The 18,824-nt window shown below is 34.6% G+C and overlaps 1 protein-coding gene across 30 annotated transcripts in view; it reads left to right on the plus strand.

The window, feature by feature from the left end:
* The first annotated feature begins 4,830 nt into the window (after positions 1-4,830).
* Positions 4,831-18,824, plus strand: part of LOC141390421 (modifier of mdg4-like) — a 93,684-nt gene continuing 79,690 nt past the window's right edge. For all 30 annotated transcript variants that reach the window (XR_012409343.1, XR_012409340.1, XR_012409342.1 and 27 more), the window contains exons 1-4: positions 4,831-5,003; positions 5,188-5,473; positions 5,538-5,677; positions 8,241-9,192. Coding sequence is in view for 26 of the 30 variants with exons in the window: in XM_073963348.1 (XP_073819449.1) it covers positions 5,260-5,473; positions 5,538-5,677; positions 8,241-9,192 (1,306 nt within the window). In the remaining 4 variants the exon portion in view is untranslated. The remainder of the gene's footprint in view (positions 5,004-5,187; positions 5,474-5,537; positions 5,678-8,240; positions 9,193-18,824) is intronic.

The raw sequence follows: 18,824 nt of genomic DNA on the forward strand, positions 1-18,824 counted from the left end.
ATTTTTGTTAAAAAATTAAGAGTATTTTGTTATTTGAAGCTGTTGATGTAAACACAGGCTTATGGTATTTACAAATGCGTTGCCATATCGATTTTTACCCTGCGTGTCTCCGCTAAACACACCACCATAGTAGCAGCCAATCAAAATTGAGCTTCTATAATTTTAGTACCTGACATACAGACAAATTCTTCGTTAAGTTTAATAGAGTTGCCAATATCTTACGTTGCTGCCACTAGTTTTTTTTATTTGGCACTAATCTGGCGTTTACAAATGTAACTGGGATTACATTTACATACATATATCAGTAATTATAGGGTTTGGGTTGTTATGCCTCTTATTTGCTAAATCCACTGGATTTATAACAAGGATTATAACAAGATATTCCAAATGTTATGATACTAGTACCTTGGTAATTGTGCCATCGTTTATATATAACTGGATGTAATTAATACAGTGGGTTTCAATTATCAATTCCACTGCATAGTCAGAACATAATACCGTAGACAGACGGCAGCGTTAATTTGAATTAGGAACTGCATTTATTTTTACCCTGACAGACGACAAATTCTGCATTTACGAAACAGCTGATTGCTGGTTAACATGTATTTTGTTGTTGTTTGAACTGCAAAATTTTGATTGCACTGCATTATCTGTTTTTGCACTGCAATATCGGCCTTTGTTCTCTGTGCAAATCAATAGAATTTCCTACAGTATTGCCATATTAAAATTTAGTAAATGCAGATTAAATACTGTTCTATCTTCTGCATTAAGAATGTGGATAATGCACGAATTAATGTGCATTAAGGGAGTTAATGCAAATTAACGCTGCCGTCTGTCTAGGGTATAAGGCCTGCTTGCTTCTGATAAAAGATAAGGAACCCGAGCCAATTTTCGAACTAGGCTGTCATTTTCTTTTATAGTCCATATTTATATTAGGCAATTTTCCTTGCGGCAACTGTCAGTCAGTTGTAAAATTATGAACGAAGATCTTCGATTTATTTTTTCCCGTTCATATATTTTGTTTTTGTAATGTTCTTTTGTTTTCAGCACATTTCAATTATTAGCTCACTTATTTTTACAAAAATATCAAAAATTTGTTAACCCGACTGACTGTCTGTAAAAAAAAAAAAAATGATGAACAGCCAATAAATGTATGTATGTGTTAGTAAATCAGAGTTGTATTTGAAGATAAACTGTCTGGTGTAAACGCCTAGTTAATTTCTCAACTAAATTAAAAATGTACACATGGTATAAGTAAAGAGGTAGATTTAAATGAAAAAAAATCTATAGAACCCTTGTTTTTCTTGAATTCCTAAAACTTCAAAATAAAATCAACAAGTGAGTTTGTTTACAATGCATTTTTTGAGCATTTTATAAAAAAACGAGAAAAATGAATGAAGAGTTATGTTTTCTCCACATAATCGAATTGTGAATATGATCAACTGATTGTTTCAATACAAATCTCACCAATCTCTTCCATACAAATGGTCTAAAAACAATTTTAAAAATCATTGAATTCGATTGTTTTTAAAATTGTTTGGCATATTATTCAAACACCACACACACATACACAGTTTGTTTATATTGTTTTGAAGTTTTAGGCATACTCGAATGAAAAAATTTAAATTGACATAAAGCTTTGGCTAACCTTTATTATTAAACCATGAATGTACATAAAAGTTGTGTTCTACTATGTTTACATTTACGAAATCCTCTAGATTTCATCTGTCAATTCCTTTGTGTATACGTCAACTGAAAACTCATCTGAAATCGATTAGATTTCATTTGACGTTTGAGCAATGGAATTGACAGTTGAAATCGAGTGGATTTCGTAAATGTAAACATAGTATTCCTTTACTTACCTGAGGCTACCATTTTTAACCCGCAAGCGTTCCTTATGCTTGGTTTACATTTACGAAATCCACTCGATTTCAAGATGAGATTTCATTTGACGTTTCAGCTATGGAATTGACATTTGAAATCGAGTGGATTTCGTAAATGTAAACCAAGCATTAGTCCCGGTCCACACTAGAGTGATTTCATTGAAAAATTGCATGAAATTATGCGTCTCTAGATCGACTTCCATAGTAGAGTAAAATCATAAAATTGCTGTAGTGGGGAATTCGATTTAAGAACGCCTAATTTCATGAAATTTTTAAATGAAATTTACGCTAGTGTGGACCGGGGCTTAATAGTACGGTTACCCTACACTTTTTTGCCGGGTTAACCCACTTCGAGAGGATTTATTTGACGTTTGCGCTATGGAATTGACATTTGAAATCCGATCCGGTTAAGTGTAACCGGGGTATAACCGGTATAACCCTAGAAAGTGGTAAAACTGGAAGCAATTTTTAAGAAAGTGAGAGAGGAGAGATAGCAAATATGCCTTCCTCTTCTACCACAGGCTACCAGACAAATTTCTTTAGGTAAAAAATGGTAGAACTGGTTTCTCAACATTTGTTTGACGATTTTTTGACAATGAAGAAAAATGAACAAAAACAGAAGAAAAAGGCGAACACTGACTAAACAAAATTAAAAAAGAAGAAATTTGAATTTTTATGTTTCTTTTTGACATTGCTTTCAGTAGGTCGATGGTCAGACTAGCAAGGTTTCTTGAAACCAATTTCGGTAAAGTTTCTTTTCAAGTTTCGTTAGTGTCCACACACGTTAACGTGAAATTTAAGATTTTTGCGTGTCCTCTTTATTTTACCATTCGCGTTTGTTGTGTTTTTCATACCATTAAAAACAAATAAAGACATAAATAAACCAAAAAAACAACATAAAATAATTAACATTAATATTAATAGTTAAATTTTCACTATTTCATTGATTTAGTCCCAATTTACATTAGGCGAGTTTACTTGCGGCAATTGTCAGTTTGTGGTTGAGAGAGGGTGTTGAGAGGCAAAGGGTTACCATATACCTCACCTCTCTCTCCATCAAACTGACAATTGCCGCAAGTAAACTCGCCTAATGTAAATTGGGACTAAATGTTTTTATTAAATCTTTTTATGTTTGTTTTGTTGTTAACATTTGTTTGAGAAAATAAAAATGAAAGAAAATGGAAGAAATAATCTTGCAACGAAAAACAAGAAGAGGCAACATAACAAACACAGAAAACCATGTAGATGGGTTTCACTACTTCATACCCCTCGCCTATAAACTTGACGTCGCCATGTTGAAATCGTGCTAGTCTGACCATCGACTAGTGGAATTCGGAATTCTGTAACTCATTTTTCGAGTTACCGACAAATATCGGTAAAATTAAAATGCGTATAATTTCGTTTATTAACGACATTGTTCGGTAAATTAACAGCCAAAATAAAGATTTTGCTAAATCCAAACGATAGGTACAATGCTGTCAACATTTATTGATACTTTCCACCCATAATTATGGGTTGTAAAGTTAAGCGCTCAGCACATACGATGCGTTGAGCGTTGCGGCACAACAACCACATGAAAACGTCAAGAACAAACTTGGCATCACTTACACATTTTTCATGTGGTTGTTGCTTTCAACGCGTGACGCGACTCGCAACGGACCGTATGTGCCGGGGCCATTATAGTTATAGTCATTTCCGGTAGATGAGTAAAGACAAAGTGCTGCCAAGTTTCAATATTTTCTTTATTCTTTTACCAGAAATGACACAGAACTTTACTCAAACGTTAGTTGTGTTTTCAGCTTAACAGTCTGTTTTTGTAAAAAGTTTTTGCCCATTCGTTCGTCGATTTCATGAACGAAGACACAATTTGGTTTTCATAGTGGTTGACGTTTGTATTCGTGCGACAAACAAATGAAAGCTTTTATTTTCGTAATTTTTTTGGTTTTCGTAACAAAATCAGACGAACGAATACGTCAAAAATAAACGAATGGAAAAGACCCATCGTTTTTAATGAAAATTAAATAATTTGAGTAGTAAATGGCACAAAACAAACGAAAACTGGAAAGGGAATGCAATTTTATTTATTTCCATAGAAGCACACGCGTATATGTACTACCGTTTCTTCATATTATCACAATTATTTTTGGACAAATTTGATTACATTTTTTTCTAATTTTTTGTTTGTCATCTGTTTATCGGGGTTGCCATCAAGTAACACATTTTACGTGCAGATGCCTATGCAAAATTCACAAAATAAGTATTATGGAAACCCTGAAATATAAAAGCTTTTATAAAATAGACGAAAGCTTTCAGATAAAAACGAATCGTTCGTAAAATTTTACAAGAACCAAATTTTGAACGTATACGTTTTAGTACGAACGGTTCGTGTGACAGGCAAGCATTTTTACAAAAACACGCTGTAAGTGTCGCGTTACAACCACCACGTGAAAAATTCGAGAACAAACTTGGCATCACTTACACATTTTTCATGTGGTTGTTTTTAAAGCGCGACGCGACTCACGACGGACCGTATGTCCCAATTTACATTAGGCGAGTTTACTTGCGGCAATTGTCAGTTTGTAGGTGAGAGAGGGTGCTGAGAGGCAAAGGGTTACCATATTCCTCACCTCTCTCTCCTACAAAATGACAATTGCCGCAAGTAAACTCGCCCAATGTAAATTGGGACTATGTGCCGGCGCCATAAGAATATAAGAATTGACGCCGAACTTTGAAAACGTTGGTTGTGTTTTCTGCTTTAGCCTTCAATCCGGACGGGCTTTTGGATTTTTTGACAAATTTATAAAGAAATAAATTGTCAAAATTTTCAAAAAGAGTCGATTCTGGCTGTTTCTGGTACAGAGCAAATGTAAACCTCACATAGCATACTAATTTCAGAGTTGTATTTTTACAAGTGGCTTTTTCGATCTACAAATCCATCTGGCATTATAGTAAAATGGCAAAATGGCGACTTGACGAAACTCGATACACAAAATACAAGCATCATCGTCTCATTCATTCGTAGAATTTTTTCGAGAGCATACGTCGACGTCGTACCGCAAAAGTGGTTTACAGATTTTCTTCTATTTTTGCTAATAGAGAAAAGGTTAACTAAATTATTTTGTAAGTATTTCAAGAAATTTGTGTAATAAAAAATTGTGATTCCTAAAGCAACGCAAAAATGTTAACAAGAAAACATTGCTAAATTACCAATTTTTGCTTTGCTTAACATTTTTTCTGTATCGATGTTTTGTGTTTAAAATAATGCATAAGCTTATTAAAACAATTTTTTATTTTTCATTTTTAGTTAAAGTGTAAAGAAGAAAAAAAAATAAAAGCAGATTTGGGTACGCTACAGTAAATCGTTGTACCTTACAATATGGCGGACGACGAGCAGTTCTCGTTGTGCTGGAACAATTTCAATAGCAATTTATCAGCGGGTTTCCATGAATCGCTTTGCCGTGGTGATCTGGTGGATGTGACGCTGGCGGCAGAGGGGCAATTTGTCAAGGCTCATCGTCTTGTATTGTCCGTCTGTTCGCCCTATTTTCGCAAAATGTTCACTCAAATGCCAGCCAATCAACATGCCTTTGGTAAGTGTTATCTTGCCCAAATAATTTGTGTGGAGATAAATTAATTTATTTGTTTCTTCTACAGTATTTCTAAAGGATGTAAGCCATACGGCTTTAAAAGATCTCATCCAATTTATGTATTGTGGAGAGGTGAATGTAAAGCAGGAGGCACTACCAGCTTTTATAAGTACAGCAGAGGCTCTACAAATCAAAGGCTTAACAGATGTAAGTACATAGTGCAATATGCAGCGATGTATACAGAAAAATTCTAGACATCGGTTTTTATTTTTGTTTGGTTTTGTTTTTATTGCAATTCTGTTTTGGCTATTGTATTCGGTTTTTTTTTTCTTTTTGAGTTGTCTCAAAATGTGTATAATTTTACCGCGTTTTTCGTGTTGCTTCAGTTTGGCTGTGTGGGCTTGCTTCTATGCAGCGTTTGTGTGTGTATTGATTTTGCGTCGAAGCACAACTGTACATGCGAGGGATGCGCCTATGCCTTTCTTATTTTTCTTTGCTGGTTGTTTGTGTGTTTTAAATTTGTACGTTACAGTATTTCGGGGTAGTAGGTATGAACATTTTTTTTTTCTAGCAGGTGATTTAACAAACATAGCGGCGAGAATTTTTTTTAGGAAAAACTTGAAATTTTATATGAAAATGATATTTTTTGGACGTGTTTTACTTTAAAAAAATACAATTTATATGAGATCTGTAGTGCGATTCTCTAACACAATTTTCGAGTTACCGACAAAGAGTACTTCGCGTAAGAAGTTCTGAAAGCAATTTGAAAAGTTATACACTGGATCCAATCTTTTATAAAGGAAAATATGAAAAACCAAAAAGTTGAAACATACAAAATGACATAGCGCATTCATTTTTCAACCGATTTCGTTGGTTTTTCCATTTTGGAAAGCCAACTAAATTTCCTACTTGCTAACAGTAAATAATTGTACTGTTAGGTATCGTTTGCGCAGCCTAGAGCACAAGGAAAAACATTTTACTGTTTTAATGCGTTTTTATCACATAAAAACCACTATTACCGAGCCATTTGTTAACCGATTTTAAAAATCTATCGCTTGTTCGAAAGACAATATTCTCCCTAGAGTGTGAAAATCGTTTGTGGAAAAAAGAAGTAATGTCCGTTTAAAGTTCAAAATCCAAGAAAGCCCATTTTTCACTACATTTACCGTTATAAAATCAAAAACCAAAGTGACCCAATGAAACCAAAGGTATTTTCGTCTTCTATGGACTCCCACAAAACCGAATTTATGCATTAGAAACCCTGCAAATTTTCACTGTAGCACAGTGTAGTTAAAATTTTGTTATATAAAACGACAGCAAACATCCTTTTATTTGTTTACGATAGCTAATTTCCTGCGAGCAAAGTCTCGCAAATATTTGTTCGATTATTCGATAATTTTACTCGACATCGAATGTCATCATACGAAATTTGAGTACTCGCATCGAAACAACTCGATATCGAATGTCGTAATTAGGCCCTTGTATTTAATTTTACCGTGACAGATGACAGTTTCTGCATTTACAAAACAGCTGATTGCTGGTAAACAACTGTTTTGTTGTTTGCTATGTAAATTTTGTCTCAGAGATGAATATGCTCTCTCTCCTACATGAATATGGGCTCTCTTTTACAGCATTGCCATACTGAAATACCTAAATTCAGTTTAAATTCCCTTTGATTTTGTTCACTTAGAATGTGGATAATGCACGAATTAATTTGAATTATTGCAGTTTATTCAAATTAGCGGTTATAAGCAACCAGTGAGTGATTATCTAACTCATTTTTAGTTACTGGCAAAAATTGGTAAAATTAAAACGCTTATAATTTCAATAATTAAAGGGATTATGTAGAAAGAAGTAGGTATGTTCAGTTCGATGTTACGAACAATTGAACCAATTCATTTTTTTTTTTCTTGAGAAATGTCAACTCTCACTCTATTACATTTTGCTAAAAAGCGGAATTATGGTTTAAAATGTCATCCGAGTCGATACCAACCAAAGTCAAACATATTTTGCTATATTTTGAAGAAGGAACGAAAGAAAACTCCTAATTTTGAATTGAGGAAGACTTAGCGTAATGTTTGGTTAGAGACATGATTCTGTTTCCGATGCGGTATATCGACAAGCAAATCGCCAACCAAAATGCTCAAAGATGTAAAAACAAAGCCATAAGTTTACAGAAGAAAATGATCAACAGTTTGGGGTATTATCAATCATGTACCAATGTAAGAAATAAAACGATTGGTTTTGGCATCCGTCATTACAACAACATCTGCAAAGTTATCACATTTTCCGAAATGCCATTTCTTGAATAGGATTGTTATTTTTAAACGTAGAAGCGTAAAGTTTGGAAGATCATGTGTGTATTTTAGTTGTATTTATTAGATTCAATCAAAAAACGAATTTCGAATTTTTAAGTTACGCCTTCGGGCATTTATGGTGACGAAACATGAAGAATTGATTTATAGCGTTCCTGTTCACTTAAAGTTAAAAGTGATGATTGAATTTCAAGGAGGAGCTTATTCGCATTAACTTTCAATGTAAAAAAATATATTTTTAATGACTCCAAATTGGTCTATTTTGCGTTTTCAAATCCATCAGATAGTAAAAGAACATATAATAATGGCCCATAGAATGTTCAATTCTTAATAAAACTTATTCACATTGGTTTTGCAATAAAATCAGAGAGATTACAATTTACATTTCTTTTTTTAACCATTTTCAAAATGTACGTATCAAATATTAATTGTTTTCTCCAATTATCTTCTTGCAGAGTGACCCTCCACAATCTCAAACACCTCCTGAACCATCAACCCCCACGCCGCAAATTCAACCACAACAAATACAAAATCCGGCCCGGGTGCGGCAACGTACTTCAACGGCACGTTCATATAAAATAGAAACTGTAGACGATTCCGGCGATGATACAAAACAAACGACACAAATAGTCATACAAACAACAGCGCCAACCCACCCACCACAGGCTACAATAACGACACAAGCACCCCAGCAGCAGCAACATCATCACCACCATCAGCAGCAGCAACAGCCTCCTCAACAACAGCATATTCAACAGTCAATACAAGCGCAGACTCACCAATTGACCAGCGTAAGTTTACCCACGGCCACAACAACAACAGCAGTGGTTGCTCATAAAAGACCCGCCCAACGTACAAATCTTGGTAGTGTGCCACACATTAAGCGAACGAAGAGCACAATTGATCCTCTAGAGGCTACAGATGCAAACGTTGCAACACAACAAATCAATGTACAAACCGCTGTGGTGACATCTGATGTAACCAAATCCCAGACCCAGCAGCATCATCATCAACAGCAGCAACAACAACAAACGCAATCGCATCACCATCATCAACAACAACAGTCACAGCCTCAGCAACAGAGTAATGAACCCGAATATATAGACTTGCCTATAGAATTGCCGACGAAATCTGAACCAGACTATGTTGAAGATGCTGGCGATGTGGATCAGGGTGAACAAGATGGAACCTATGTGGAAGATGAGTCGTATGGTGATATGCGTTACGATGAAAGTTATTTCACAGAGGGTGAAGATGCTGCTGCAGCTGGTGGTAATGCGGCGGCGGGAGGAACAACGAATACAAGTGCCACTGCCACCACCTCCAAGGCTATTGTGAAGTCGCAACCTCTCTCCGACTCGTCGTATATGGATACAACAGGAGATCAAGGAAACAGTGATGCACAAGGTTGGTTGACATTTCTTAAAAACACACGGAACTTATGTTCTCCTCCAATCACTTGAGCGCCAGTCGCCAGTGTATTTGGTTTGGATAACTTGAGCGTCTGTGTACAGTTCTAAAAAATACTGCTATTATTTACTAGTCATAAGTTAAAACAACGAAGGAGAGATTAAGGAAGATCCAAGTGATTTAAATTTTCTCAATATCATCTTATGGTTATACTAGTTATCATTCACTTTGATCTTCTGTCTCTCTTTCAATATTGGTTTGTATATACTTTCTTTAGTTGGAACCAATATGCTTTTAAGAAGATTACCCCTCCTCCAAAAGCACATGTGGCTCGCTGAGAAAGTTTAGTGCAACCAAATTTAGTTGTAAGAAAATTCCGATTTAAAAAAACTGTATGTACATACGTGCGCGGGAATGTACTTTTCAGTTGGCGAATTTATCTACTTCAGTAGATCAAATCAATAAAATGTTTTCAAATGTTGTATTTGAAAATAACTTCTTGGATGATTTGATTTATCTGAAGAATGAATGAGCCTTTTTTCATCTTCTTTACGGACAAAGCAATTGGAAACAGTAATTGGTGTTTTTACTACCCAAAAAGTATTCTTTGTTTTTTTTTTTCAAAAAAATTAAATTTTCGAAATGGCCTTTTTGAAAATTTTGTTTTGGAGAAAATAACTGTGAAATCTTCTGGTCGGGTAAAAAATGCCTTATGCTGTTTTTAATTGAATACACACCTGAAGATGAGAACAAATACAGGATCGCTAATGACATATTTTCGTTAAGATGTCAGCGGTCATTTTGATTTACAAAGTGATATAAAATAAAAAAAAAAAACAATATTTGAGAAAGTTATAATATACCAAATTGTGAAGTCGGTAAGTGAAACATGAAGATTTTATTATTTATTCCTGTCCCTGACTGTTAATTTAAATAAAATTGTTATCAAAATACATTATTATGTGTGTTCGTTTACTCTACAGTACAATGCAATATACCTAGCCGATTACAAGAAGTTACTGAACTTGTACAAATTCTTGAGTAAACGAACACACCTATTGTATTGGGAATACAAATTCTTGAGTAAACGAACACACCTATTGTATTGGGAATACAGGACATTCAAGTCAATAATTGGCCTGTTTGTTCCCGTACTATATAAAGTGGTGAACGACTCTCATATAAAATGTGTTATGTTTTTGGTGTAAGGGAACACAAAGTGTTAAAAAAAATTAAAAAAAAAAATGGTTCCGGAACACTACTAATGTGTGTTGACCACAAAATGTATCATGGCACAATTAACCAGGTAGTGGCATCGTAAAATTTTGAATATGTTATGTCAAAACTTTCTTTGTGTTTTTGGGGAAATTACAACAAAAGTAATTTTTTTATAAAGGGATTTGACTTTTCATATTCGATCAGCTGGTGTGATGCCACTACCTGGTAGTTCTGCCATGAAATGTATTCTTCTTGGTCCTATGTATATGGCTGACTTCCGTATTGTCAATTGCTTTGTGTTTTGTAAACTTAGTAAAAATATTTCAGTTGCACACTTATGCATTGTGCACAACAATGCAATTGTGAACATTTTTTAAATTGTATCACAATGCGTGAATGAAACCTCCAGTCAAAATTTGCTGATTGTGATAAGCATAAATGAAATCTAATGTTTTAGAATTATCTGAACATTTGCAACGCATAAAGCTGTCGGCTTTCTTCCTTCGAACGAAAATCTGGTTCATTATGCAGCCTTGTTGTGAGAAGCAATTTTTTGCTCGAATCTCATCTATAATCACTGTAAATAAACAAAAAAAAAAATATATACGTAATTGCTATTATTTATTGCTTATATATACTTACCTTCGCGAATCATCCATTTTAATTATATATTTTTTGTTTAATTGCAAAATAATCAAAATTACATGCGAATGCATCAGAAAACTAAGTGATACTTGTTTGCTTTTTGCCCGCGTTAAAAATACTTGTTGACGTTAAGAAACACGTAGCAATTGTTAAGTGCATCGGCGATAAGAAACAAAACATTAGGTCTGTTCGATAACCCAAAAGTTTGTACAAACATTTACAAAATGTTTGATGACAAACTTGTTCAGTAAAAGAGAAATGAGAAGTAGTTGCAAGAACTTACAAGTACTTTTTACTTGCGAAGTTATCGAACAGCCCTATTGTATATTATTTGTAAAGCAATTGACAATACCGAAGTCAGCCTATCATTCTGCAATATCTAAAATCCAACATCATTGAAATAAATTCAAGAACGGTTTTTGGTAAATAGCGGATGCATTTTAAATGTCAATTAAATTCGATGATCTCGGTACTTTTGATTAAATTCGATCTGGTACACTGCAATTGCACTTATTTCTTTTTTATAATCAGCCCGATCATGAATACACGGGTATGTTCTGAGACACATTTCACGCCTCAAGCATTTTGTTCGCCCCATTTAGTCCTATTTCTTGCGAATCGATTGGGGCCAAGATTCATTAGGGTATTCAAAAAGAAGAGTTCACCTTAGTCCGTCCATAAAATACTCGAAAAATAACCGTAAATGGGGAGAACAAAGTGCTTGAGACGTTTTGTCTCTCTGCCGTTGCTACTTAAAGTAGAGAGTGAGAAAACTCACGAGGGGTTTTGACATTCATGATCGGACTGGATAAAAATGCCATTGAAGTCAAAAATAAAAGTTTGAATAAACGTAGGGCTATTGGAGTACGTTTATACTAGCGCTCAAGGCCGGCGTACATAAGCTGCTCTGCCTGATCGCCTTGCTTTCCTGCTTCATTTTTGACATAATAAAAATAAAAGAATAAAGAAGGCCGAGGAAATTTCGAACTGGGTTGCCCTTTTCTTTTTTCTTTTATCAGAAGTAAGCAGGCAAGGCAGCTTATGTCCCAATTTACATTGGGCGAGTTTACTTGCGGCAATTGTCATTTTGTAGGAGAGAGAGGTGAGGCATATGGTAACCCTTTGCCTCTCAGCACCCTCTTTCACCTACAAACTGACAATTGCCGCAAGTAAACTCGCCTAATGTAAATTGGGACTATGTACGCAGGCCTTAAAGGCCTGCGTACATAAGCTGCTTTGCCTGATTGCCTTGCTTACCTGCTTCATTTCTGACGTAATAAAAATAATAGAATAAAGACGAAATTTCGAACTGGGTTGCCATCAGTTGGAAATTGGGTCGGCCTTCTTTGTTCTTTTACTTTTTTATTGAAGCAGCAAAGCAAGGCAATCAGGCAAAGCAGCTTATGTACGCAGGCCTTTACTGTCTATCTAATGAACCTCGTAGACAAAAGAATAGACACATTTTAGTGTGATTGTTTTTTGTAGGGGTCGCTCTTACCAATATGCTGTCTGTTCACTCAATTGCATTTTGTTTTTGGGTACATTGTAATATTTTTTTATATGAGGGTATAGATCCGGCCAAATACTACCCACATATTCAGCCTTATTGCGGTTGGCGTAGTCGTATCCAAAATTGCAAGTTGACGTGTCGAAACGACTGATTGGTATTATGAATATATTCGTCCTTAAAAGCTAAAATATCAAATTTTAAAGAATTCTTTTGGTAAAAAAATTAATAGATCATGTTTAAACTTTTAATCCAGAAGAAAAACCAACCCTACAGTTTTTAAAATTAAAGTAATTGTTTGGCGTAGACGTTTTTGTAGTCGTCGTAGGGTTTTTTTACGGTATCACGAAAAATTTAAGGCCTGCGTACATAAGCTGCTTTGCCTGATTGCCTTGCTTTGCTGCTTCAATAAAAAAATAAAAGAACAAAGAAGGCCGACCCAATTTCCATCTGATGGCAACCCTGTTCGAAATTTCGTCTTTATTCTATTATTTTTATTACGTCAGAAATGAAGCAGGTAAGCAAGGCAATCAGGCAAAGCAGCTTATGTACGCAGGCCTTTACGTTCTCATACAAAATTAAAATAAAAAAATATTTTTTTAATTGTAAAATAGTTCTTTCGAAATCATCTTTTGAACAAGAACTAAGAAATTTGCATTGCTTGAATCGTTATACGAGGAATCTAACAGATTTTCAGTAGAAAGTTTGTCATCTGATAAAAAAAAACGAAAGTTGTCATACAAAAATGAATTAATGAAGTAAAATCTGTATATATCTTAGTTTTTTTTCCAATATATTTCATTAATCATTGCCAAAAAATTCTTTTGAAATTGATTTGTTTTTATATGCAGTCGTTAACAAAATCTGTCACGATCTTTCCTCGTATTTCAAGGCCATACGTGATACCGATTGTCGTATCAAAAAAATGTTATTAATAATCCAAGGGAATGATGAATGTCTTTCTTTCGATATTTTATGGATCTATGATGCTATAAAATAAAAAAAATTTTGTATTTTATAATTTTTCATCATATAAAAAATGCAAACTACGTCTACAACATTTGAACGCATACGACTACGCCAACCGTAATAAAGGCCTGCGTACATAAGCCGCTCGGCTTTCTTGCTTAATTCATTTCTGGTAAAAGACCAAAGACCAAGTTCGACCTAATTGAAATGCGGTTCTGACATTTCTTTATTCCTTTACCAGAAATGAATTAAGTAAGAAAGCCGAGCGGCTTATGTACGCAGGCCTTTAGGGTGATTGCCATTTGCCATCAAAAATAGTTTAAAAATGTTTAGTTCTTGCCATTTTAAAAATTGAGTATCTCGTTAAATGTCTCAATTCTCATTGAGTGAGAGAATTTCAGAGGATTTCTTTGTCTATTATGAAACTATTTTGATTACAAATGTTAAGGCATCGACACATAAGTAGCATGGCATTCCCGCTTAATTCATATCTGGTAAATGTCCATGCTTCTTATGTGTCGAGGTCTTTATACATTTTACGTCAGATCCAGATTAATCACTTTCTCATCATAAAGGTGAATTTCTGATAGAATAAAGAAAAATTGAAACATGTCAAGGCCTGCGTACATAAGCTGCTCTGCCTGATTGCCTTGCTTTCCTGCTTCATTTTTGACATAATAAAAATAAAAGAATAAAGAAGGCCGAGGAAATTTCGAACTGGGTTGCCCATTTCTTTTTTTATTCTTTTATCAGAAGTAAGCAAGGCAGCTTATGTACGCAGGCCTTCAGCACTTGTTTTCTTCTATCAAAAGTAGGTCTGCCTGGTGATTTTTCCCAGCAAGAACTTTGGTTGACTTCATAAATGCAGTGTGATGCGTCAAATGACATCGTCGCGACTTCATAAATTCAGCATGAAATACGCCGCTTTATCACGCTCAGTTTCATGTAAAAGACTAAAGGCAAAATACTACCTAATTCAAATTAACTGGGCAGCATTTGAATTAGGTAGTACTTGGCCTTTATTCTTCTACATGAAATTGAGCGTGAAGCAAGCAACGAAGTTCAATGTGTTTTAACCTTTAAGGTAGGTGTGAACAGAATGAAATACGCCGCTTTTTTCACGCTCAATTTCATGTCAAAGATTAAAAACCAAATATCTAATTAATTTGAATTAGGTAGTACATTGCCTTTAGTCTTTTACATGAAACTGAGCGTGATAAAGCGGCGTATTTCATTGTGTTTCTACCTTTACTTTCGGAAAACAATTTATATAGCTTATCATGATGATATAGAATGGTATATATATTAGATTCTTATTGAAAGTTGTAATAAAATAAATAAACGAAATTCTATATACAGGTATGTGATGAATTTCGAATCGATTTGCAATGAAAACGATTTGCCCAAAACGAGTGAATTGTTTTTAGATGTGATGGGATCCGCATCGAATTTCAATTCCACGTTGTTTCAATTTCATTAAATTCCCACAAACAAAAAACGGACTGGTGATCCCAGTTGAAAGAAGAAAAATATAAATAAAAAGCACTTTTTTAGTCTTGGCGATGGCAAAAGCCGAAAAAATGTAATAACAAATAAAATAAATTTGTGTTCTTGCATGGTATAAGTAAAGAGGTAGATTTAAATGGAAGAAATCTATAGAACCCTTGTTTTTCTTGAATTCCTAAAACTTCAAAATAAAAGCAACAGGTGGGTTTGTTTACAATGCATTTTTTGAGCATTTTATAAAAAACGCTAAAAATGAATGAAGAGTTAAGTTTTCTCCACATAGTCGAGTTGTGAATATGATAAACTGATTGTTTCAATGCAAATCTCAGCAATTTCTTCCATACAAATGGTCTAAAAACAATTTTAAAAATAATTGAATTCGATTGTTTTTAAAATTGTTTGGCATATCATTCAAATACCACACACACATACACACTTTGTTTATATTGTTTTGAAGTTTTAGGCATACTCGAATGAAAAAAAATTAAATTGACATAAAGCTTTGGCTAACCTTTCTTATTAAACCATGTGTTCTTGTTTAAATTGGCCTTTAGTCCCAATTTATATTGGGCGAGTTTACTTGCGGCAATTGTCATTTTGTAGGAGAGAGAGGTGAGGCATATGGTAACCCTTTGCCTCTCAGCACCCTCTCTCACCTACAAACTGACAATTGCCGCAAGTAAACTCGCCTAATGTAAATTGGGACATATGAAAGTTTAGTGTGGAAATTCTTGTACAATTACATGAGGAGAACTTTACAAACAGTGCAAAAAATATTAAGCGGACGTCTTCGCTAATCTAGAGGAAAGAAACATGTTCAAAGTAGATTTTTTTTCGTCGTTTTTGTCGTTAATTACCGAAAATTATTGTTAAGTTAACAACCAAAAAAAAGTTGTTGTTAAGTCTTAACGACAGTACATTATTGCAATATTTTGCTGCTTTCTTTTAAAAACGGCGTTTTTATATGAGCATATGTTATGTTAATGAGGAGGGCACACAAGGTAAATTCTGCCTTATTGAGAAAAATCTTACTAAAGCGTTTGCAAAAGGGTTAACTATGTAAGATAACATGGGTCAGCTTCGACAGTGTTGTGCTTTCGCCAGACCAGATTTTATTGAAGCTGCATAAAGACCACCAAAGAGAAAGTTGTAGAACTTCGATTAACTCATAACTTTCCCTGTCTTATTTATTATAGAGGTAAATCGTAAGCTAACGCTTCAAAACAACACATGTGTGGTACTGTTATGTAAGATTTATATTATTTCCGTTAACACTATCTTTCCAAGATGCGTTTGTTGGCTTTAATGTCGTATTGAAGCCAAAATGGTATAAGTTCGGATTTCCGAATTATAGGTCATGAGAAGTTCCATTTAATATGGGCGTGAAATGAATAAATGACTCAAATGGCGGTAACGTGGATCCACGAACCTCACCGAAGGGGCTTAATTATGTGAAACCTCAAAGTTCAATTTTTTCCTTTTTTTGCGCTGTTCAGAATTTTCGCACAAAGCACCACAACCCAAAATATGACCCTACCTTTGTAGTTAGAAAAAATAAAACAGCGGTTCACATACATATAGGAGGGATTTTACCAAATTTATAATTTTTAAATCATGCATGTATAAAATACAATTCACTATAATAGGAAGTGACCTTTTGACCAATGATCCTTACATAAATCTGTTAAATTTTTTTGTCAGTAATACGTTTAATATATGAATGTGTGGTAGACATAAATAATGCAGCTTCTCTTGCTTCACCAAAGACGGTGTAGATGCACACGCATATTTTTTGGTCTAAAAGACAAGTTCTTGCCCACTTCAAAACCATAAATTGGGGATATTCTATAATTTGTCTCGCCGAACTGTTACGGTGGAGGCTAATGATATATTTCTTCATATCCTGGAATAAAACCACCAAAATCTATGAGAATCATGCATTGTTCCCCCTAGAAGTACTCCCATACACACTTGACGTTTTTGAAGTTGAAGTTACTCCTGGGTTTCGCATTGTTGGGATACTTGTAGACACTTATTGTATGCACCTTCCTTCCAAAACAAGATATTTTTCCTCCTTTGCGCGTTTTATATTCTGCAGTTGCGAAGAAATAATGTTTTTAATTTAAAAATACATTAATAAATATTAAAATATATTATTTGACAATTTGTCTTTCCATCGATATTCGTCGGTATGTGCTAACGATTTCTACAATCGGTAACATAAAGTTACAGAATAACACATTCGTTAACTCAACCGAATATTTTCGTTAACTACCGATGTCGGTTCGTTATTAAAAAAAGTTACAGAATCGCACTACTGTTTTTAAATTTCAAGCTTTTTTTTCCTAAAAAATATCAAAATTCATTACATCGTTTATAAATCGACCATAAAAATATTACCGTTTTCAAAACGAGAAAAATAAACGATTATCGAATTGCATCACACGTCTTTTTGATCAATTTTTCCATAGAACAAAATGGAATATGAAACCGATATCGAAAACAATTCGATGTCGGAAAATGTACATGCATCACACCTACAGTCGTTTTTGACTCGTTTTGAGCTCGAAATCGATTTCCATCACATACCTGATAAATACTTTTTAATGTTTGTGTTTAAGATGTTGCATTATGCAACGGCATTTTTGCCGGGTCTTCAAACAATTGTAAAGGTCAAAACTCGATTTTCCCTGCTCCACTTTCTTCCTGGTAAAAGATTAAATCGAATTAGTTTGTCCTTTTACTAATGGGCCGATTCCGTACAGCGAGTCGCGTTGCCAGTTGCAATTTTTCCATTACCTATGGCAAAAGTCGCACGACGACGTCAAATTTTGTCGCCGTAATGTTCATTTTCCGGCGACAACAAATTAGCTGTCGTTCATTTTTACTAACGAATAAAAAAATAACTTGTTATCGACGATTATTTTCTATCGCTGTACGTAGTGCATTTTTTAAATTTTGTCGCAGAGACGATAGACGACGCGACATGACTCGCCTCGCTGTACGGAATCGGCCCATAAAGCAAGAAAAATCCATTGTATGCCTGGCTTCTATGGCTGACTTCCGTATTGTCAGTTGCTTTGTATTCGTACATAAACAGGGTAATCATGAATGTCAACTCACCGTGAGTTTTGCCTTTCTGCCGTTTCAATTTAAGGGGGAAGGTGAGAAAACTCACGGGGAGTTCTTATTCATGATTGGGCTGAAAACTAGGGGTTCCTTAATCGAGTTCCCATACTAGAGTAATTTTATGAAATTACAGTAGTGGGGAAATCGATTTAAGAACCCCTAGTTTCATACACGAATACTAAGCAACTGACAATACGGAAGTCTGCCTATTTGAGTATGTTCTGAGACGTACTTGACTTCAGTTTCGTGTAAAACATTAAAGGCCAAGAACTACCTAATTCAAATGCTACCTAATTCGTTTGAATTATGTAGTACTTGGCCTTTAATCTTTTACATGAAACAGAGCGTGAAATAGTGGCGTATTTCATTGTTTCTACCTTTAACACCTCAAGCAGTTTGTTCACCCAATTTACACCTATTTTTGCGAATTTCTTAAGGTTAAAATACAATGAACTTTGCTTCACGCTTGATTTCATGTAAAAGCATAATGGTCAAGTACAACCTAATTAAATGCGATCTTGCATTTCTTTAGTCTTGTACATAAATTGAGGCTTGGATAAACGTAAAGGCCTGCGTACATAAGCCGCTCGGCTTTCTTACTTAATTCATTTCTGGTAAAGAAATGTCCGAACCACATTTCAATTAGGTCGAACTT

Source organism: Musca autumnalis, unplaced genomic scaffold (assembly GCF_047663935.1).
Source record: "Musca autumnalis isolate F117 unplaced genomic scaffold, ASM4766393v1 scaffold_1, whole genome shotgun sequence".
Classification (NCBI taxonomy): domain Eukaryota; kingdom Metazoa; phylum Arthropoda; class Insecta; order Diptera; family Muscidae; genus Musca; species Musca autumnalis.